This window comes from Callorhinchus milii, unplaced genomic scaffold, assembly GCF_018977255.1.
Source record: "Callorhinchus milii isolate IMCB2004 unplaced genomic scaffold, IMCB_Cmil_1.0 Scaffold5, whole genome shotgun sequence".
Taxonomy (NCBI): Eukaryota; Metazoa; Chordata; class Chondrichthyes; order Chimaeriformes; family Callorhinchidae; genus Callorhinchus; species Callorhinchus milii.
Window position 1 is genome coordinate 8,991,272 of NW_024704746.1, and position 23,116 is coordinate 9,014,387.

General features: G+C 43.1%; 1 protein-coding gene across 1 annotated transcript; it reads left to right on the forward strand.

Annotated features, from left to right (window-relative positions):
- The first annotated feature begins 11,016 nt into the window (after positions 1-11,016).
- On the forward strand, positions 11,017-20,721 carry arpc5b (actin related protein 2/3 complex, subunit 5B). Its single transcript, NM_001292877.1, is given in 4 exon segments — positions 11,017-11,290; positions 18,722-18,794; positions 19,331-19,507; positions 20,269-20,721. Coding segments are annotated over 4 exon segments (453 nt in total). The 5' UTR covers positions 11,017-11,150; the 3' UTR covers positions 20,332-20,721.
- Positions 20,722-23,116: the final 2,395 nt, after the last annotated feature.

The following is a 23,116-nucleotide window of genomic DNA, read 5'->3' on the forward strand; positions in this document are numbered from 1 at the left end:
AGCATCAGGAGGACATCCGAAAGTGGACATGCAACTTCACAGGATATACTGCAGGATATGTGGGTTTTATGAGCAAACATTGAAAGCATGGTTGTCAACAGCAACGTCCCACTAACAGCCATGAAGTGATTGACTGATTTTTAAAACATTTTCTTAACCGCAAAGATCCAGGTGTGTGTGTGAAGGTGTGGGTGCAAAAATAACTAAGAGCATTAGCATGAAGCAAAATGGAGCAATAATAACAGGAATTAAGGAATGTTAAGGATGTGGTGGTGACATTTGAAGAAAACCATATTGTGTGAATTGCTTTGAGATGCTCCTACTGGTGTGAAAAGCGTCAGTATTTGAAGATAAACACTGACTGGGAGAAATAATGTTGAAAGTGCATAATAATTTGGTCACCTGTGCCCACAATATACACAGTCAACCCACTTTGCAATATATCCTGTGAAGCGCTTTGAGACGTCTCAATGACATGATAAGGCACCATATCAAATGCAAGGATTATTATTATGTCTCAAAGCGCTTCACACAGTCATGTATTTTACCTCACTTGGACCATTGTAAGGATTTAATTCACATTCATGTTGTTAACATTCCATGAGTGAAGCCTAAATCAGCCGCTTCACTGTCTGAGAATTGCTTATGTTGGCCAAATTTCCTACGGAAAGGGAGTAAAGATCTTGCTCAATCAATATGTCTTGCTACCTCATGGAAGGACTCACTGAAATGAATCAAAGAGCAATAAGGAAATGAGATTAAGAAAATCAAGCCAAACCAACATACTTCCAGATTTACAGTCCATGATTCTTTGTCGTGGACCCGAAATATTGACTCACTTTCCTTTCTCCATAGATGCTGCCTGACCTGTTGAGTGTTCCCAGCAACTTCTGCTTTTGTTTTCAGATTTCCAGCGTCTCCATCTGCAGTATTTTGTGCTTTATTTATATTTCCAGATATTGCGTTTTTATTTGTCAGCCCCGTTGTTTGAAACCATGCGGAGACGCATTAACAAGTTCAAGAGTACCCAAACCTGATTGAGAGTTCAGTGCATGTGGGCCATCTCCACATGGAAATTGTCATGTGCGTGGAATGGGAGACGCACTCTCTCCCTGGGGGATATACCCGAGACTGCCACATTGGGTTGACTCAAATGTGACAATGCTAAGCACGTCATCTTGGAACCAGCTCAGCTCTGAGGAGACCCCGTTTACCTTAGTCGATGGTCATTTGACATTGGATATGCCAAGGCAGGTAAACAAGAGGATACAGGTTCAGGTTTACAAAGGGTCATTCTGGGACATACACCAGCAAGTGTTTCTATACACAGAAGGTAATTAACAACTGGAATGAAATACCAGAAAGGACGGTTGAAGTCAGGACCCTGGTCTTACTTAAGAAATGGCTTGAAGTTGCAATGGGAAAATAGTAGGGTGAATATTTTGTAAGGATGAGATCAAACGGACCAAAAGGTCTTCTTCATCTGAACCTCTCCTTTGATCTCTTGTGTGAACGTATTATTTATCTCACTTTGAAAAAAAAGTGTTTTGGAAGGATTCATGAAATCGCTTTTGCTTCAAGTCTAAATCTGTTTCTTCTTTTGGGGTTTCCATTTAATTGGACAGTGTGTTTTTAATACTATTATTATTATTATTATTATTATTATCACTAATCATATTCCTTGCATTTGATATAGTACCTTATCTTATTGTTGAAGCGTCTCAAAGTGCTTCACAGAATATACTGCACAGAGGATTGACTATGTACTTTGTGGGTGAAATGCGGCAGTCTTGGATTGAGTGATATTTCTTGAGGGATTATTATCCCCAAAAAGCGATCCGCCAATCGATTAACAGTCCTTGTAAGGAAACTTGTCTAAGGTTTTGCCCTGCCTGGGAATCAAACTCGGGTCCTCTTGCTTGCGAAGCGAGCCCACTAACCACTACGCTAAGGAACTATTACATTTGGACAGACCCCAAACTCTGCAGCAGTCACTTGGTTACAGCTGCCACATTACTGTGTTGCAGCTCCATCTCCTGGCTGTTGGTCACTAGATCACAAGATTGGTTCGGATAAAAAAAAACCTTCAGCCCATTTGATTTCATCCTTCCAGAACATCTTCTCATCAGAGCATCAAGATGCTTTTTTTAATGAATCCAGTATCCTGGTCTCAATCAACCTTCCTGGCAACCTGTTCTGAAATCACTCTTCACATCCCTGAATGATGTCCCTCTTGATAGCTCCCACACACCACTCCCAGATTTTCAAGACGATTCTATCCCAGATAGATCTGCCCCAAAGGTCTGGCCTGTGGTAATAAGTATGTATCCCTCCCACCACCACCACCACCCAATTCCAATGTAATTGTTGTGGATTTTGCCGTTATTAAAAGGTGATCGGAATTTAACTCAAAACCACAGTGTCATTGATAAGGAAATAGGTTTCAGTCCAGCTAAGGTTTTACCCTTTTATTCTAATCCTTTGATTTCCCAATTCAACTTTTCAACTGTACTTCCTGTCGACTAAATTCAATATGTGTTACAGATATTATCTGGTTCCTTGGATCAATTCTTGTTCCAACAGGTATCTTATTTTACCAAGATAATACTGTGATGCATTAATGGCCTGAAATTCAACACAGCGTGCCAACCTATCCTTTTACAATTTACAACTGCACAGAATTGCTAAAAATACTCAACAAAAATCATTATTTACACGGAACCCAATTTGCACACTGCAATATTCCACAAACAGCCATGAGTGACAGTAATAATCCTTGCATTTGATAAAGCACCTGATCACATTGTTGAGACGTCTCAAAGCGCTTCACAGAATACTGTAAAGTGTAGTGATGTGTGTTTTGTGGGTCAAACGTGGCAGACAATTGGCCAAGCAGTGTCCCACAAACAGTCTTGGATTGAGTGACTAAATTATTATTTTTTCTTGAGGGATTATTATCTCTGGAAAATGATCTGTCATCCGACTAACAAATGGGGATCTACTTACTGCTAGGTAAACAGAGGAGTGTCGAGTAAGGAAACTTACCTAAGGTTTCGATCTGCCCAGGATTTGAACCCGGGTCCTCTCTTGTTTTTTTGTTATTATCTACAGTTCTTACAAGTATAGAAGACTGGAATAGGGAGTTTTGCATTTTATATCAGAGCCTTACACATATGAGAACGTCTCAAAATGCTTTACCGAGACAAATTGGGAGCTGATATCTAAACCATGCACTAAAGACTTTCATTGACCAGGGAATATGTTTGGCTGTGTGTGGAACAAATAGCTCACTGTTTAATAGATGGAATTTCAAAATCTCCCTTCTATGTAATTATGTAATGCTCTGTCAATTAATATTTAAGGTCAATATACCCTTGGCAAGCTATTCCTTCCTGGTCTATACGTGTCTGACACGTACAGATACCCATCACCCTGCTTAAGAGCATTCAAACCAAACTGAGAATTCCACGTGTCTCATTTCATATGAATATTCTTATGTTTGGAATGGAATAGGCACTGTCTTCCTAAGCAGGGGAAATGCACACGGTTTACCTAATTCTGGAGAGTATCAGGCAGGGATTGGGCAAAAGCCAAGGCTTGTGGACCCTAGGGTATGCTCTTCGACCGTGCCTTTGGTCTCCCTCCCACTCTCTGCCTTCCCTCACCCCTACACCACCCCTCCCCCATGCTCGGGCCCCGACAGCTGGCTGTTCACTGCTTTGTGAAAGATGCTTACCAAATGTAAAGAATGTTATTTATTTACAATAATAATCCTTGCATTTGATATAGTGCCTTATCAAGTCATTGAGACGTCTCAAAGCGCTTCAAAAAATATATGTAAAGTGAATTGACTGTATATTTCTTGGGTGTATAATTTATTATTATTATTGCAGATTACATATAATCATATAATCAGACCCTGCATTACAACAGGGCAACTTATAGAAATGATCATTGCTGGCATCAGTCCCTGTACACTAGGCACTGTGCCTTTGGCTACGTGCAGGAAGCTGGTCTGTCTAGTATAATGGTATAATACCACGGTACAGCTGCACTGGATTGCATTGGACCTGCAATACCAAGGTTTGCTGCAAAAGGATCTGACTGTACCTTCTAATTACTTTTGAGTTACTTGTCACCTCCCAATTGTGCATGTTTATGGGATACTGCCATGCACAATTGGCTGCCACTTTTCGCCCACAAAATATAGTCAATTCACTTTACAGTATACCCTGTGCATCACTTTGAGATGTCTCAATGACATGATAAGGCGCTATTTCAAAAACAAGCATTAGGATTATTATTATTATTATCTTGGACTTTGCTGCTCCTGACTAGTTCTATCTATTACTTTAACAATGGGACAGCCCTGGGTACAAGTATTGTATCTGATCACCCCAATGCTAATCCTCAACAACAACAACAAAATTACATTGGTATAGTGCTTTTCATGTCGGGAGAACGTCCCAAGGCGGTGGACAGTGTACAGAATTTCAGACCCAAGCTGGGGTCAGGGGGGAGAGGGGAGTTGAGGGGAAGGAGGGTGACCAATGGCATGGTCGAAGAGGAGAGTTTTGAGACGGGACTTGAAGGAGGCTAAGGAGGGGGGCGAGGCGGAGCGATTGGGGGATGGAATTCCAGAGGTTGGGGGCAGAGTGGCTGAAGGCTCTCCCGCCAATGGTGGGGCGGCTGGGTCGGGGGACATGGAGCAGGCCAGAGCCGGCTGAGTGGAGGGAGCGGGAGGGTTGGTACAGGGTTAGGAGGTCACAGCGATAGGGTGGGGCGAGACCATTGAGAGCTTTGTAGGTGAGGACCAGGATCTTGAACTGGATCCTCTGAAGGATAGGGAACCAATGGAGGCGGGCGAGAGTGGGGGAGATGTGGTCACGGAGTTTGGTGCAGGAGAGGAGGAACTGTAGAATTCTGTGGAGGGAGGAGTTGGGAAGACTGACGAGCAAGGCATTTGCATAGTCAAGCCTGGGGGTGATGAAGGTATGAACAAGAGTTTCAGTGGCCTGAGGGGTGAGGTAGTGGCGGAGTCGGGCAATGTTATGGAGTTGAGGGAAGGCAGAGTGGGTCATGGCTTGGATGTGGGGAAGAAAAGACAGTTGAGGGTCAAACAAGAAACCTAGGTTCCTGACTGGCTGGTGAGTTGAAGTGTGCAACCATGGAGGTTGATGCTGCCAGAGCCTGAGGTGCAGAGGCGCTGGCCCGAGCCAATCAGGAGGGCCTCAGTCTTGTTCACATTCAACTGTAGGAAGCTTGCCCTCATCCAGGACTTGATGTCCAACAGGCAGTTTGTCAGGACAGCAGTGGTTGAGAGTGGAGGCAGAAAGATAGAGTTGGGTGTCATCCGCATACGTATGGAAGTTGACCCCATGTCTGCGGATGATGTCACTAATGGGGAGCATGTAGATATTAAAGAGGAGAGGGCCAAGGACAGAGCCCTGGGGGAGAGGGAGAGCCTGGAGGGGTGGTTGAAGGTAAGGTGGTCGAAGGAGGGGAGGGTTCTGGAGGAGTAAGGGGAAAGGACGAGAGGGGACCGAGAGATGAGAGCCACACTACCGCCACGGCGATTAAGCCGTGGGGTTTAGTCAAAGATGTAACCTGGAGGTGTGGCCTCAACTAGTGGGAAGGTGTCACCTGGGGTGACCCAGGTTTCGGTGAGGGCGAGGACGTCGATATTTTCCTCGACGGTGAGGTCATGGATTGTGAGGGACTTATTGGTTAATGAGCGGATGTTCTGCAGACCGATGCAGAGGGGACGGTTAGTGGTAGCTTTTCAATAGGCTCAAAATCTCCTTATAAAACTACTTGGCTCAAGTATCTCAAACAATGAAGTGCATCATAACCATTATGGTTTATTCATTCATTTGCTATTCATTAGGTAATAGATGGAAGGAAAAAAAAACTGTACATTGGAATTAATTAGTCAAGGGCTTAGTCAACTCATAGAATTGTCTTAAGGGTCCTTGAATTTTCCTTCCTATCTTGGGTAAGTCATTGCCTTGGTCTATTGCCCGACAGGGCTGGTGCCACCGGATGTTAATATCCTGAAATGAAAGGCGCGATACAAATGTAATTTTGATGTTGTCGTTGTTGAATCCTGGTGCTTGTTTATTTTAAACAAGAAAAAAATTGGCACTTGTATCGGCAAACATTGCCAACTCATTAACAATCAAACACATTCTCTGGAAAGAATGCCAAACAGTTTACGGAATCCACATCCTTCTTTTCTCTCGCCCCCGAACAATTTCCAGGAACGGTTCTGTGTCAGTACCAAGAAACAAATCAGTTATTGATCTCCTCAGGTTATCTTTAAACGTTGGAAAGCAAAGGGAAATTTGATCACTGTCATTACAACAGGTCACCAAATAAAATAATAATCCTTGCATTTGGCATAGCGCCTTTCATGTCAGGAGGATATCTCAAAGATAGGATATACAGTGAAGTGCAGTAACTGTGGGCAAAAGACGTAGTTGGCCTGACATAGTGAAGCTTTGCTTCATTTACTTTTGACAAATTTCAAGGTAACTTTCAAGGTAACTTTCGTCAGAATATTTCAAGGTAACTTTCGTCAGAATATTTCAAGGTAACTTTCGTCAGAATATTTCAAGGTAACTTTCGTCAGAATATTAGATGTGTTGGATTTAAACCATGAATGAACACCTTCCTACCTCTCCAACCAGCTCACATGCCACTCCATATCCGCCCTGCTTACTCAGCTTGCTCCAGCCTTCTGCATGTTCCTCATCCCCTCCACTCTCCCATCAAGGGCTTCTAGCCACTATGCCCCGAAACTCGGAACTCTCTCCCTCAATCCCCTTGTCTTGCCTCCTCCTTGACCATCTTCAGATCACAACAGAAGACCTTTCTTTTGACCAGTCACCTGCCCCCTCTCCCTAGCTCAGCATCACGTTCTGCCACAGTTAAATGTTCTAAGACAGTGCCCGTGCGAAGGGCGTTATATAAAGACAAGTTGTTGTTGAATTTGATCTGTGGAAGGAATGTTCTTGATGGGCTGATTGCCTTGTTCAGGCACTTGACCTCATGGTTCAGGGTGATGGTGCAGTGCTGGAAGGAGGGAGATGGAGGTGCTGCATTTTACAGGATGTCCTGTGGAGTGCTTTGTGATGTCTCGACAATGTGATAAGGCACTATATAAAAATCATAGCAAAGATTCTTATTATTATTATTGCTGTGTGCAAATTGTCTGCTGCATTTGCCTGCGAATACACTGTCACAACACTTTACAATAAAATCCCGTGAAGTGCTTTGAGAAGTCGTGATGACATGATTAAGGTGCTATATCAAGTGCAAGGATTATTATTATTTATTATATTGTTACTGCATATCAGTTCTGCTGTCATGTCTAAGGAACCTCACCAGAACCAAGACTATACAGTGGCCGTGGAGATGCCAATCACCTAGTAATAGTGCATGCATGGTAGAAGAGATAGGGAGGTAAGATAATCACCACTGCATAAAAATTATTTAAGCTTCACAAGTTATCTCAAACTCAAACGGAGTGACGCTGCCATCTTGTGGCTACGAGAGGAATAACATTGCTGGAGTCCTGTAGCTCAGTGGTTAGAGCACTCGCTTTGCAAGTGAGAGACCTGAGTTCAATTCCAGGCAGAGGGCGAAACCTTGGGCAAGTTTCCTTACTCCATACAGAGCCTAATAATAATCCCTCCAAAACCAAAAACAATAATAAATTGGTCATTTTCAATCTACGACTGTTTGTGGGACATTGCTGTGCGCAATTGGCTGCCGCGTTCGCCCACAAATATACAGTCAATTCACTTTACAGTGTGTTCTGTGAAGCGCTTTGGGACGTCCTCCCGACATGAAAAGCGCTATATCAAATGCAAGGATTATTATTATTATTATTATTGCTGGTAAAATGGTCTCACTGTCACAACAGAATGAATGTCTGTCTCACCAGAGTACTGAGCAGACACTCGGCAGGAATGAATAATATTGGACCGAAATCACAGTTAAAAAGAAATGTTTTTAAAGAATTTTGAAGGAAAGGCAGTAGAAGCAAGATGAAAATATTTTGAAAGAGAGAGTGACATTCTCCCACAAAATACACAGCCCATTCGCTTTACAGTATATCTTGTGAAGCGGTTTGAGACAGCTCGACGATGTGAAAAGGCGCTGTATCAACAACAACAGCAACAACAACAAGATTACATTTGTATAGCGGCTTTCACATCGAGAGAACGTCCCAAGGCGCTGGACAATGTACAGCAGTTCAGACCCGAGCTGGGGTCAGGAGGGAGGAGGGAGGGGAGGGGAAGTGATCGATGGCATGGTCAAAGAGGAGGGTCTTGAGGCAGGACTTTAAGGAGGGGGCGAGATGGAGTGATTGAGGAATGGAATTCCAGAGGTTGGGGGCAGAGTGGCTGAAGCCTCTCCCGTCAATGGTGGGGCGGGTGGGTCGGGGGACGTGGAGCAGGACGGAGTCAGCTGAGCGGAGGGAGCGGGCGGGTTGGTAGGGGGTTAGAAGGTCGCAGAGGTAGGGTGGGGCGAGGCCATTGGAGGGCTTTGTAGGTGATGACCAGGATCTTGAACTGGTTCCTCTGAAGGATAGGGAGCCAACGGAGTCGGGCGAGAGTGGGGGAGATGGGGTCGCGGAGTTTGGTACAGGAGAGAACATGGGCTGCAGAGTTCTGGATTATCTGCAGCCTGTGGAGGGAGGAGTTGGGAAGACCGACAAGCAGAGCGTTTGCATAGTCGAGCCTGGATGAAGGCATGAACAAGAGCTTCAGCGGCCTGAGGGGTGAGGTAGTGGCGGAGTTGGATGATGTTACGGAGGTGAGGGAAGGCAGAGCGGGTCATGGCTTGGATGCCACTACCTCACTCCCAAAACATCTGAAATCATTATCCATGCCTTTATCACCCGCTGACTCAACCTCTCCAACGCCCTGCTCATCTGCCTTTCCAGCTCCACCCTCAATAATCTCCAGGACATACAGAACTCCTCAGCCCTGCACAAGGCTCCTCAAGCCCATCAAACCCCATCATCCGCAGGCTCCATTAGCTCTCCATTTCCCAGCTAGTTCACCTTAATAAAACTACACCTGGGGTAGTCTTGGAGCGCTTAACCTTGGTGGAGCTTGGCACCGGGCCTGGGGGAATGGGGAGTTGACGATAGGCACAGTTGAGAGGAGGATCTTCAGTGGAGATTTAAAAACAGTGCGGGGGTGCATGGCGGAGGAATTGAGGCATGGAGTTTCAGAGTAATACCCTTGCGCCATCGTATCTCTGCTAATTCTTGTTTTCCTGCTCAACCGGTCATTCCCTTCGCTCCAAGCCTTATTCAAGATATATAATGTGGGGGTCGGGCCACATCTAGAGTACTCCATACAGTTCTGGTCTCCATGACATGAGATGGTTGCCCAGGCACTAGAGGCAGTGCAGAAGAGAGCAACAAGGAAGATCTCCAATGTTAGAGGGATGAGTTTCATGAGCAACAATTAGATAAGCTAGGGCTCGGAGGGGCCCTTTATAGAGGTGTATAATATTTTGAAGGTGATTGAAAAAGTATACCCAGAAGAATACTTTAGAATTCAGCAATAGAATAAAACAAAATAGGTTTGGAGTTACAAAGGGCAATTTCAGAACAGGCACCAGGAAGTATTTATTTACCTAGAAAGTAATTAACAACTGGAACAGATTATCAGGAAGAGTGGTTATAATAATAATAATAATCCTTGCATTTCATATAGCACTTTTCACGTCGGGAGGACGTCCCAAAGCGCTTCACAGAACACACTGTAAATTGAATTGACTGTATATTTGTGGGCGAACGCGGCAGCCAATTGCGCACAGCAATGTCCCACAAACAGTCGTAGATTGAAAATGACCAATTTATTATTTTTTGGGGGGTTTTGGAGGGATTATTAGGCTCTGTGTGGAGTAAGGAAACTTGCCCAAGGTTTCGCCCTCTGCTGGAATTGAACTCAGGTCTCTCGCTTGCAAAGCGAGTGCTCTAACCACTGAGCTACAGGACTCCACTGTAGCTGGTTGAGATCCACTGGTTGAGATCACAACACTGAATTCACTTATAAAAACAGCTTTGATACTGAGATAGGAAGACGAGAGAATGGGTATTCAGAAAGGATTAGACCGAGACTTGAAGTCGTCCCAAAGCACTTCGTGGCAATGGGCAAGTTAGCTGGGTAGAAGGGGAGGTGAGCAGGGGAGTGGGGGTCGGAGAAAATCACATAGAGGTGCTGGGGCACGGAGGAACTGCTACGTGAAATCAACCCACTTGGGAGACGGGGAACCAGCGGAGTTTGGTACGGGCGAGGATACGGGCCGCACAGTTTTGGGGAACACAACAATAATAATAACCCTTGCGTTTGATACGGCACCTTATCGCCTCGCTTCGCAGGGATACGCCGCAAAGCCAGGGCCGACGGCGTATTTTGCAGGGCAGAAGGGGGGCAGCCGATGGCGCACGGCGTTGCCCCCTCCCGCAAACAGTCGTAGAAGGCGCTAGAGCTTTTGCGGAGCCATCGCTCATCGGATTTGAAACTGTCAGCTGCCCAGTGACCGGGGCTTTGAGACCGGTCCTGTCCTGAGTGAAAGGAGCCATACAAATGTGAACGTGTGGTGTATCCATTGCCAATCACCCAAAAAAAGGTGAATGGAGGAGCCCCGCCCTCTTTGAGTGACAAGACAAAGGGCGATGACGTCGTTAGCGCTCAGCCCCGCCCCCTCTCTCTTTTCTTTGCCTCCGGCAGCGGCGAAAGCTAACCGCGTCACGTGATCCGAGCGGCCGGGAACTAGGCGACTTCACGGAAGGTGCGGAAGGCGAGCTCAGCGCCACGTGATTGGGGGCGGGCGGGGGGGGGAGGAAAGAAGAAAAAAAGGAGCGCAGGCAACCCGAGCTCGGCACGTGATCGGGGGTGAGCGAGCGTGCGGCAGCAGAGCGGCTTCAAGTGGGAGGAGGGCTGCGATTGGTCGGCGGCGGGCGGGCCCGGATGCGGAGGAGAGGCTGTCACTTTGCGGAAGCGCGCGGCGGTGCGACCGTTGGTCTCGGAACTCCCTCGAAAGCTCAAAAAAAAATTTTCACACACCCGCGAAACGCATCCACGGTTAAACGGTCGCCGTTTAAACGCCGCTCGAGTCCGACAATGGCCAAGAACACGACCACCGCCAAGTTTCGCAACGTGGACGTGGATTTGTACGACGACAACAAGTACGTGGACGATGAGGAAGGAGGCGAGAACCAGTCGGGACCCGACTCGGCCGAGGTGGACGCGTGTATCAGGCAATATCCTTTATAAAAACAGCGGCTCCGGCCTCCCACCCCCTCCCCACCCACCCACGGCCTGTCCTCGGAGACACCGCCGGCGGGAATGAGTATTAATGAGAGAGGCCGAGTGTGTGTGTGTGAGTGTGTGTGTGAGGGTTGTCGCTTCCAGCTGCTTGGCCGCTCAGCTCAGGGCGTGGTTTCTTTCTCATCCCAGCGGAGGCGCCTTACTTCTCCCCCTCCCCCCCCCCCCCCCACCACCCCCCACCCTCCGCCCCTCTCCAAAAAAAGTTTCTACGTTGGCAAGTTTCTTCACTGTGTGAGATTTCAAGATTTTTTGGGGGGGTTTCTTCCCCCCCCCTCACCACCCCCCTCCCTCACCCCCCAAGAAATAACTCGAGGAAATCACGATAAAAAGGTTTGTCATCTCTCTCCAAAAGCCATTTGAGGAAATGGTTTTACAGGGTGACTTCCATTGAATGATTTCACCCTCTTCCTCTCCTCCTTCGACGTGAATGATGTCCTGTTCAGTTGGGAGGCTTCGTCAGTCTGACGATCTGATGGAGAAATTGGAGAAAATGTCTGTTTCTTTCTCTCCACCCCCCCCCCCCTCCCCACCACCATCAGAGTATGTATACAAATCTCCTCATTTGATATAGTGCCTTATTACCATTGGTGGCTGCGCTTTCAGCCATTACGCCCGAGACTCTGGAACTCTTCCTCTATCCCTCCTTGTTGCCGTTTCCTTCCCCATTTTCAGGGTTAGAAGACCTACTTCTTCTTCGACCGCGCCTGTGGTCACCGTCCCCTTCTCCCTGGCTCCGCCATTGTCAAGTGCTCTGTGTGCGACCCTGCGTGAGGGGCGTGATATAAATGCAAGTTGCTGTTGTTGTTCACGTTATTGAAACGTCTCAAAACAATTTCATAGGAGTTGCCGTGTATGTGTAAATGAATTTAGAGCAACCAATATGCGTGCAACAGTGCCCCACAAAATCAACCATGAAGCAAGCGACCAGTCTTATCTGTGGTTGTTTTTTGGCCAGGACACCGAGAGAAACTCCCTCTATTTTTGAATAGTGCCCTGGGGTCCTGAGCATCCACCTGAACAGGCAGATGATGCCTCGTCAGTTCTAACGTCTCGCCCAGAAAAGATTACCTCTGACAATATAGTGCTTGTCCAGCACTAGATTGGACTGTCAGTCTAGTTTGTGAGTAAAAAGTTATGATTTCCCCCAACAACCTCCTGGCTCAGATGAGAGCCAGGTTGGTACCACAAGGAAGAAATGTGTGCACCTGTGTCTGCTGCTAATTTCTGGTCATATTTCTTAGTTTTAGTCTGGTCATGATTTGTAGTTTTAGTTATTGTTTATCACGAGCCTGAAGTCATGGGTGCAACCATTGTAATGGTTTTAACATTTGTCTTGCATACATTCTTCACAAGTTTTTTTTGTACTTAAATCATTTTTCCACATCGGTGGGTTCATGTCCCACCTGAAATGTTACTGAAGACCAGAAAGGCTTCAATAGTTAGTCTGTGCTGAGTCTTCTGATACAGAATACTGGGGCAATACTAGTGGAGTTCCAAGGTTGAAGAGCGTACACATTGTGTTTCTGCGTGTAATTCCTGCAGAGAAATACATGTGTGGATTTTGGAAAATGAAAAGATTGGGCTTGACTGTGATGCTCATGTGATTGATTCAATAATAATAATTATTATTATTGCCTCTATCTGGGTTTACTCAATAAGATCAATATTTGAGTAAGGCAGTGGAGACTACTCACCCCTGTCAAGCCATAATCATAACTGCCGCACTCTGGAGAGGAGAAAAAGTTGAGGTGGAGACTTTCAAACTAATAATAATAATCCTTGCATTTGATATAGCGCTTTTCACGTCGAGAGGACGTCCCAAAGCGCTTCACAGAACACACACTGTAAAGTGAATTGACCTGTATATTTGTGGGCGAACGCGGCAGCCAATTGCGCACATCAATGTCCCACAAACAGTCGTAGATTGAAAATGACCAATTTATTATTTTTTTGTTTTGGAGGGATTATTATTAGGCTCTGTGTGGAGTAAGGAAACTTGCCCAAGGTTTCGCCCTCTGCCTGGAATTGAACTCAGGTCTCTCACTTGCAAAGCGAGTGCTCTAACCACTGAGCTACAGGACTCCACAAGTTTATTTGAATACAAAACTTAATATGTGAAATTTTATATTTCTGCTTTGTGTGATGTAGAGTGCACTGTCCCAATACTTCAGAATTGCACATAATGTGAGGTGTTGCAGGGTGAACAAGACGCTTTGACAGCGATGGTAAACCATTTAGAATTGGATCGTAGTGCTGGGAAATTGCATTGACCTAGAGTTTTCAAGTAACCATTTCCAATACCGATTGTTTTGTGAGTCACTAGTTTTTTAAAAAATCTTTTGTAGTGTTGGCTTGGCTTTCATTAAATTGTTTTCTCTTGAATCTTGGAACCTTTTTTTTCCTAGCGGACTTGCTAAGTGTTGCAGGACACGTCAACTGTTCTTCAATAAATTACGCTTTCACAAGCTATGATGCCTGTGTTGCGCTGGGTACCAGTCATATCTCACTGTTGACATTGCAGCCTTTACGTGCAATGGAAGGTTGCAAATTTAGAAATTTGACTGGAAAACAGCAAGTTTCTCTTAATTTTTTACTTTGCACCTCAGGGAAAGGTGCCAAGATTTATATTGAAAGAATGCAACTGTTGGGGGTAATATTCTTTTAATAGTGTACTCTGTGTGCTGCATTTTTTTCAGGTCTGTCCTGCTTATTTTTAAAAGTAATGATGAGCTGCCATCATGTTTTTGTAGTATACGTCGGGACGTCCTCTTGATGTGAAAGACACTTTACAAATTTGCTTTTGCTGCATACTATATAGTACTATACTATAGTTTGGCATTGCTGTAAAGTGGAAGTTTGTTGCAGTTGAACTAAATGTCACTGATACATCTTAGGTTTTGAAGGTATTCCTGGCCTGCACAGCAAGACTTTAATGTATCAAGCACTCGATGACACCATAAACCCAGAGAGTTTACTGGCACAATCTATTTGGGCTGAAAGACCTGTTTCCTTACTGTATCACACTATGTAACTTTTGCATTTATAAACTAACTCATTTGCATTTTCTGATGAATCAAAATATTGTCATTTCCTACACTTCTTATTTTGCTACAGTATGACAGAAATTGAAAGAAGAACCCTTTGAATCTGTTTTTATAAACAGAATATTCAAAAATCAAATGAGGATTAGACCATTTATACTGACTTTTTTTTATAAATCACTCAATGGACCTTCCTTAGTCATAGAATCAGTTCTGTTTTTCTCCAGTTAATAACTCCTTTAAGTCTGAAAATCTGTTTCATTTAAAAAGTCAAGTCACCATTTTAATGGTAAAGGAGTGCTAGTTATTTTTTGCTGAAGCAGGTTTTTAGATTATTGACTACTGATGAAAGTTAAATCCATGTGGTAAGTAGATTGATATTTGAGAATAAGACAGATTGAATGGGGCAAGCCTGCACAGAGATGAGCAGTCCAATAACAATGAAACTGAACCTCATTTCAAGTTAGTTATAACATAATTTGCTTTACCTTGTTGTGTCATTGTAACCCTATGACTTTGGCAGGCGAAGCGAACCAAAGGACATTTCTTTTGAGGATTGAAGATCTAATTATCTTTACTGGCCATCAGTGGTCTGAGAGTGGCATCCACTAGCACTAGCCCAGAGTACAGTGTTTAGATTTGTTTTACCTGTACTGACCTTCCCGGCCATTGGGGAGGCCGTAGCAGCATGAAATGAAGTTATGAATTGTAACTTCAGTGCACGCACAAGCTTTCTGTGGAATCTGTCCTGCATTATAAATTGGGTGTATTCCCCAGCACTGGGACCTTCAGCTAATATTTAAATTGCTTCATGTTTTGGAAGAGAAAACACTAAGAGAATCTGGTCTTCCCAGACGTCTTTATATAGGCATTTAAGCAGTTTTTTTTCACAGCAACTTGAAGGCATAAAGCTTGAATGAGATAAAATTGTGTTAAGTTACAGATCTGGGTATCTGACACATTAGGAAACACATCACCATGTATCATCAACAACAACAAAATTACATTTATAGAGCGCAAAACCAGACTGAGTTCCACATATGCATGCAATCGGGAAACTAATTGATTTGACAGGGTATTTTATAAAAGAATGTCTGGCTTGTGAGTTATAGGAAATGTTGCAATTGATATATCAGCATGCATGTTTGATTGTACAATTACAAATGAAGTAAGTTGGTGGAAACCAAAGTTGTTTAGATTTGCTGCTCGGTAATGACTTGTTGTAAACTGTATAGGGCCCTGGTGAGACCACACCTGGAATACTGTGTCCAGTTTTGGTCTCCTCATTTAAGGAAGGATGTACTTGCCTTGGAGAGGGTGCAGCGTAGATTTACTAGGTTAGTACCAGGGATGAAAGGGTTGAGTTATGAGGATAGGCTGACTAATTTGGGCCTATATTCTCTAGAATATAGAAGAATTAGAGGGGATCTTATGGAAACCTATAAGATCACCAAAGGGCATGATAGAGTAGATAGTGGGAGATTGTTTCCCCTGGTTGGAGAAACTAAAACCAGGGGTCACAACCTTAAAATCAGAGGCCAGCCCTTTCACACTGAGTTGAGGAAAAACTTCTTCGCTCAAAGGGTGGTGAATGTATGGAACTCACTACCCCAAAGGGCTGTTGACGCTCATTCCTTGAACATATTCAAGACTGAGATAGATAGATTTCTTATTGCAAAAGGGATTAAGGGATATGGGGATAAGGCAGGGTCAGGTTATTAGCTGGAGTTAGATTAGAAGATCAGCCATGATTGAATGGCGGGGCAGACTTGAAGGGCCGAATGGCCTACTCCTGCTCCTACATGTTATGTTAAATGTAAACGAGTTGGAGTAGCCACGAAGAGTGAAGGCTACAGAAATCCTCAATCAATCTGTGTGATTTGTGTCTAGTGTTAAATAGTGGTTAAATAATAGAATAGTTCATATTAATGTCCAGTAAAAGTGTATGGTTATGGAGCATTTCTCATGGCAGGTGGGTGCTTCAGGAACAGCTAAAGCCAACCTGGGGAACAGGGGAGAGGGAAGAAAGGTGAGAGTGTAGATTAAAGGTGGAAAGGGAGGGGTTGAGGTGGAAGGATTCTAGGTTGGAGATCCAGAGATTCTAGTTTAGAGATTCAGAGAGCTGGAAAAGAATGGCTGAAAGCTAGTCCATTGATGGTGGGGTCATGAAGCAGGCTGATGTTCACTGAGCAGCCAGGGCAGGAAGTTGCAGAGGTAGGTGGGGTGAAGCTGTGGAGGAATTTGAACCTGTGGAGGATGAGGATCTTGAATTTGATTCACAGAAGGGGCATGGAGAGCCAGTGGAATGGTGCAAGGGTGAGGGCTATGGAGCTTGATGTGGAAAGAGAACAGAGGCTGTAACATTCTGAATGGTCTGCAGCTTGCGTGGAAGAGCTAAGAAGTCTGACAATCATTAATATGGTATCACCAAAATATTTGTTTCACTGTTCAAACTCATCTTGTGGAATGCATGAGAGCTTTTTGTAACAAAAAAAACAGGTTTTATGGACTTGATCTTTTCCTAACACTATTAAGCAATTGCTTGGATGTTGTAAAATTCCTGCTACTGAAAAATACTAAATGTAAGCGTTCCAGGAATGTTTTGGCCTTGGGCCATATTCATAGCGTATAGCTCCTTTTAAGGAAAATCTTTGGTAGCAAACTGTGAAAAATACCCCAATCTGGTGTTGGGTTTTGGTTCTTGATGTCACTGTAGCTGTGGTGAGAGCAGTGGATGGTTATGTCTGTAGGAGTTGAGTTAATGTAAGTGAAAATTTGCATGAGTAAGGAAGTGCAAGCACAAGTTAAGATGTGCTTAAGGTGTGGTATGTCGACAGCTTGTGGAATGTCAAAAGCTTACAGAATGTGTAAACACTCCATTATAGACTCCCAGTATCTTAGATCATCTGTAAATCCTCTTTTATTTGTAGGTACTCAGTCGTGTGTGCAGAAACTACAGTGGAAGTTCTTGCTTCCTCCAAAGTGTGTGTTATTTCTGCTAATACTGTGCTCATTGTTGCTTTTCTGACCACTTCTGTTTATGTACATGCAATTTCCTGACTTCCCAATTACAGCTTCTTTAATGTGATTCTGAGGTCATATCTGCAAGCTTACTGCTTTATATTTAACTGTGCTGGTAACCATATAAAATGGCTTCTCTATTGATGGGTCTAATCCATTGTGGTTTTTGTATCATGCAGATCAATTAACTGAAATCTTTTGTACCAAATACCCTCATAGATTTCCATACAGGGAAGTATTTTATGTGATGTGGATTTCTGGGACATCTCCAACTTCTTCCTTCTCTCTCCTTTTGCTGAAGATGTTGCTTGTGCTGGTGTTCCATAGTATGTGTTATAGGTGTTAACTTGTTTATTTCTGTGCTTCAGCTTTTAGTGATGTTGATTGTCACTTCCTGTCTTGAGTTAACCAGATTCGTCAATTCCATCTTGTTTTAGCGGATGCCACATGAGCATGTGATCAGAGATAAATAGGTGGTAGATACCAATCCAGTCCTACTGTTAACCATGGTGGCCGGGTCCAAAATGAAACTTCATGCACCTGTTATTAAGTCATGCTTGAGGATCCAAACCAAACTGAAAATTTCATGCATTCCACCATATAAGGCAATTCCAGAGATATTTATTTGAATGCAATGTGCACTCCCTCCTTGGAGGGATGCATCCTGTTTACCTCATTCCAGAAAGTAATAGGCGCAGGTTGGCAAGAGACCAGGCTTGGGCACACCAGGTGTGCATTTGGGTACTCCTGGAATCTAACCAGCTAAAACCACATCGTTTTTAGCCACTGAAAGCACTGTCTGATCACCTTTTCCACTATTTGTTCAGCTGGGACCACCCTACCGTTAACGTTTTGGCTTGGAGGGTTAGCGGGAGCTGAGTGGGAAGAATCTGTTACCCGAATGACTTCTCTGCCCTTCCAAGTCCTGCCGATGACCTGGGCGGCCATTAGCAGTGCCCTGGAGTACTGCGGACCATGATAGTCTGAGTATTGGCTATAAATGCATCCTTAACTTTGCTGCGTGAAGGATTTATAGTGCATTAATTCAACAGCAATGAATGATTACCACTCACATTGCTGTGTATTGACATGTTAAAAAGTGGACGTGGACAGCAGTAAAGAGCCTATTTCTCATTTCTAACTTTTAAAGTTAAACTTCCATTGAGCCTCTGGTGATGGCTGAGAAAAGGTGAGGAACTTGTAATGTATGGCAATTTTTCATGTTTACTCTGAAGGCATAAGGCCTCAATGCAACCCTGTACTTTGTTTCCTATGGATATTTTTCCTTAATGACTGGTGCACAGGAAATATGATTGGAGCTCTCCAGGCTGCACTGAAAAATCCCCCAATTAACACAAAGAATCAGGCACTTAAGGTAAGGCTGAATATTGCATTATCTTTACGTGAGCCTTGACTGGCTGTTTCGTGCAGGTTTTGGATGGTTATTAAAAACAAATTTGAAGAGTTGAAATTGGACCGTCTTCCCTACAATATGTTCAAAGTTTTAAAAATGCTAACAAGAATCTTAGTTATTAGTTCCTATCTACCAAACAGCAGCTGGGGGGCATTCTGTCCATTGGGTAATAACTTATTTAGATATCAGTACAAGTTTAAAATCTGGCTTACCTGAGCCAATGCATGCTTAAATATACAATAAGGGCAAGAAGGGTTGGAGTGAAACGGCCAACGGCATTACTGCGCTCCATAGTTTTAATGTATTCACAATTTGGCAGCACATTGTGACATGGAGAATGAGAGGTCGTTGAGCTAACCTCACTGCTCAGATGACACCTAAGAAATCGTAGTGGAAGGACTCCTTAAATTTAATTTGATCGGATATTATTGAAGATCAAAGTTCGCATTCTACAGAGTTTGTGCCTTGGATTAAACTTAAGTCCTTTCCATTTCTAGGACCGGGCAGAAAATACTGTTCTGAAGGTTTTGACTTCATTTAAAAATAATGATATTGAAAAGGCAGTTCAGTCCCTCGACAAGAATAGTGTTGATCTCTTGATGCAGTACGTCTACAAAGGCTTTGAGAAGCCATCGGAAAACAACAGTGCAAATTTACTACTGTGGCATGAAAAGGTAAGGGCAGCATGGTATTCGTATATCCATTGATTTCTAATGTACTAATTTGCACCATTGAAGGAAGCATCTGTGTTTAACAGGATGGTTGCTGAGACATTTTCTTTTCTTACCATAAGCCAAAGTGTTGATTATTTTATTCATATTTAGCAGATGGTATTATACATACACAGTGAGTGAAAAGTCCCAAATCATGGATGTTATCTCAACAATGCAAATGGTTGTCCTGAGATTTCCTTCCAGCTTCTTTTCAATATGTGTCAGCCTGGCTCAGTGGTAGCATTTTTGCCTTTGGGTCAGAAGGTTCTGGGTTCAAGCCCCACGTTAAAGATCCGATGGCGCTTTTCGAAAAGAGAAGGAAATTTCTCCCGGTGTTCTGGCCAACAATCCCTTAAATAAAATTGGTCACTCACTCTGTGACTTTTTGTGGGACATTGCTGTGCACAAATTGCTGCTTTGTTTCGCCCAGAAAATACAGTTAATCCACTTTACACCATACATCAAAGTGCTTTGAGACGTCTCAATGATGTGATAAGGCACTTTATCAAATCAAGGATTATTATTAATAATTCTGTCTATCTTGCCCTGATGAGACTCAGCCAAATATCTAGGATACTGTAAAGTGGTTAGTAATTTGTACTTCAATCAGTGCTCTTACCTAGAGGTGCTGGTGGAATAAAGATGAGAAGTGATTTTCCCTCCCAAGATAAACATGTGGACTCTGACTAGATTATTAACTGAATCTTTTGTGTTTTCTTTAGACTTTAGCAGCCGGAGGAGTGGGAAGTGTTGTAAGAGTTCTAACAGCAAGGAAGACAGTTTAATTATTGAAGGCAGGAGCAGCTGTCTGGTACAGAGGAATTGTTGGCGCCCAGACCAAAAGAACCAGTTTGTGCAACTTTGGAGTCATATAATCTTTCTATTTTACTTTATTTTTTGGCTTGCTTTTTATGGCTAATCTGTATACATTATTATCTCCATTCTACTGTCAACCAGAATCCATGGTGCAATTTATCCTGGTTTTATATGCACAGTATTCAGTACAATGTTTGTACCTGAATTAGAACATTTCAAACACCTGGTTTTACATTCCTTTTAAAAAGTAAACAATGCGGAATTGCCAGACAACTGAGATATATATTTTTTTCAGAAAATCTTTACTGAGGTTGTACCATTTCCTTAAATGTTCAGTTGAATAAAGGGTACAGTGGATGAATGTGTGGTGCAGACAGCAAATCATTGCTTGAAACTCGACGTGTTCAAGTACAATTACTTATACAGCTCCATATGGTCGTTTTAGATTGACGCCATGCCTTTTTGATGAGTTGTAATCCTGGTGGTATGGAGTACGATTATTAAAAAAAAAATCCATGTGAAATGAAGGGGTTGGATAAATGGTGGTTGCTAGAGGCTTTACTGTGCAGTGTTTTCATACTAAAATGATCACTGGTGTGGGGAATAAAAAATAATTAATTGCATGCTTTGGCGGTAATGCTTGCTAATAGATCAGTAAGCTGTTTTCTAATTTTTTTTACTTTTAAACTTAAAAATGACGGTTGCATCAGCAGCAGGACCAGGCAACGCCCAAAGGGCACAATAGAAACCCGGAAGAAATGTCCTGAGTCAGCATGCTAGCGGCTTACTCTCAGCCACTGCATTGCACTGCGTTAACAGTGAGGGCATCAAGGTTTTGCAGACTTGCAGTTTTCAAAGGTAATCTCACACTATCGCGTTGCCTAAATCTTAAGAATGGAACCATAATGTTGGTGGATGCTTTTAGAGGAGGGGGGAAGAATCGGTGTGATTTAACTGAGGAAGAACTCAACTTACAGTTGGCATGTCGGTGTTCTTCATTCTATCAGTTTATACCACATACACATGTTTGAATATACCTTAAATTGGTATTGAATTTCAAATCTTCTGTGGGAGTGATCGAGGAGTAAGAGATTCTGCCAACCAGTATCAGAACGATGTATTAATAATCTGAAATGTTTTTAAAGTTCACAGAATTCTATAAATTAAAATCTGTGGAAAACAAGTTTGTGAACAGTGGTAGATTAAAGCAGTGGGCATGAAAACGGGTCGACGGGGAAACTTATGCATTGTGTAGCATCGTTAATAGGTGCTGAAACTTTGTCTGATTATTTAGTTCCTAGGTCAAATCTTAGTATTTATGACTTATTTTCCAGCTAATGTATTACATGTCTGTTATTTCTCTTAACAGGCTTAAATAAAAGTCTATAACACGGCAGGCTTTAGATGCATGGCAGGATAGCACTATAGTGGTGAAGTGACAACCGTATCGAATTTGAAATCTCTCCTGCCATTTTCCTAAAATACTAATACGGTGATGCATCTTGGAGTTCAGGCATTGTTTACACTTGAATGTTCGATTGCTGAATCTGGTATTCTGCATGTAGCCTTAAAATGCGTGTGTTGGATGTAGTCAGTAATATTAGACAGGCTCTCCAGTGAAACTGCATGCTGTACAATTTGTATTTCTCTGCAGCTCAAGTGGTACCTATTAGAGTAGAAAGAAACTATGATCTTGGCCTGTGTGAAGAGCTTCATTGAGGCAACTGCCTTAATGTATAGATCAGTATACAACAATTCCAAATCTCCTAACAGACTGTCAGCTCCACTTTGAGCACCGTGGTGCCCATGTACATTATCAAATAGTGAACACAGGGTAAATACTATTTTTTTGCTTTCAAAAACAGCTCAACTTCAGGTTAAGAAGTCTGCAAAGTCATTGAACCATGCCCCCCCCCCCCCCCCCCTTCCCACAATGTCATTGATTATTAATGTGGGTGCCGACCTTGATAGCTCCACCCTCGTATTGTATCTAATTACAATGTCTTGAAACAAGTGTATTAATGTGATAAAATATTTTAAGTTCATGACCAAATCTCGTTCTAGCTGGAAATGTATTATGAAATTGCCCTGAGATTTTTTAATGCTTTTTTTGAAAAGACAATAAAAATTATTGTTGAAATTGTTGTAACCTTTTATTGCATGGAATCAGGATAAACTTAAAGTTGACGGTGAGCTGCCTTTGCTTTCCCCAGAACATTTTATGCTAATAAAATAGAACAGGCTCGATGGGTTGAATGGTGTACTCCTGCCCCTATCCTATGTTACACTAGCTACAGATTGGTTGGTGCCTCTCTGTTTTCTCCAATAAAATCAAATGAGGAGAGGGAGTTTATCTGAGACCAGCAAGTTGGCAGTATGTAGATGTTACATCTTACCATAGCATGTTTATACTCCAGTTTCTCTCCTTCTGCTTGAATTATGCATGTAATCAAATAGAAAGTTGTTTATCGTAAATAATAGAAATCTGTTTTTCTATGGGGAAAAAACTTTGATTGGAACTAGGAGTTTGTTTTTGACTGCTGATGCTTCTACCTGCCTTAGATCAGAAATTGAATGTAAGAGTAAGGTCCCCTCTTGGCCTGAGGATTGCATGTATCCAGATTTCTAATCCTTGTAACAACATTTTGCATTTACAAAATGTCCTTCATGCAGGGTAGTGTGCAGGAGTGCTTAAAGATGCAATTTGACATATTTGGTTAAAGCCCCTTCATATCAGGAGGATGTCTCGCAACA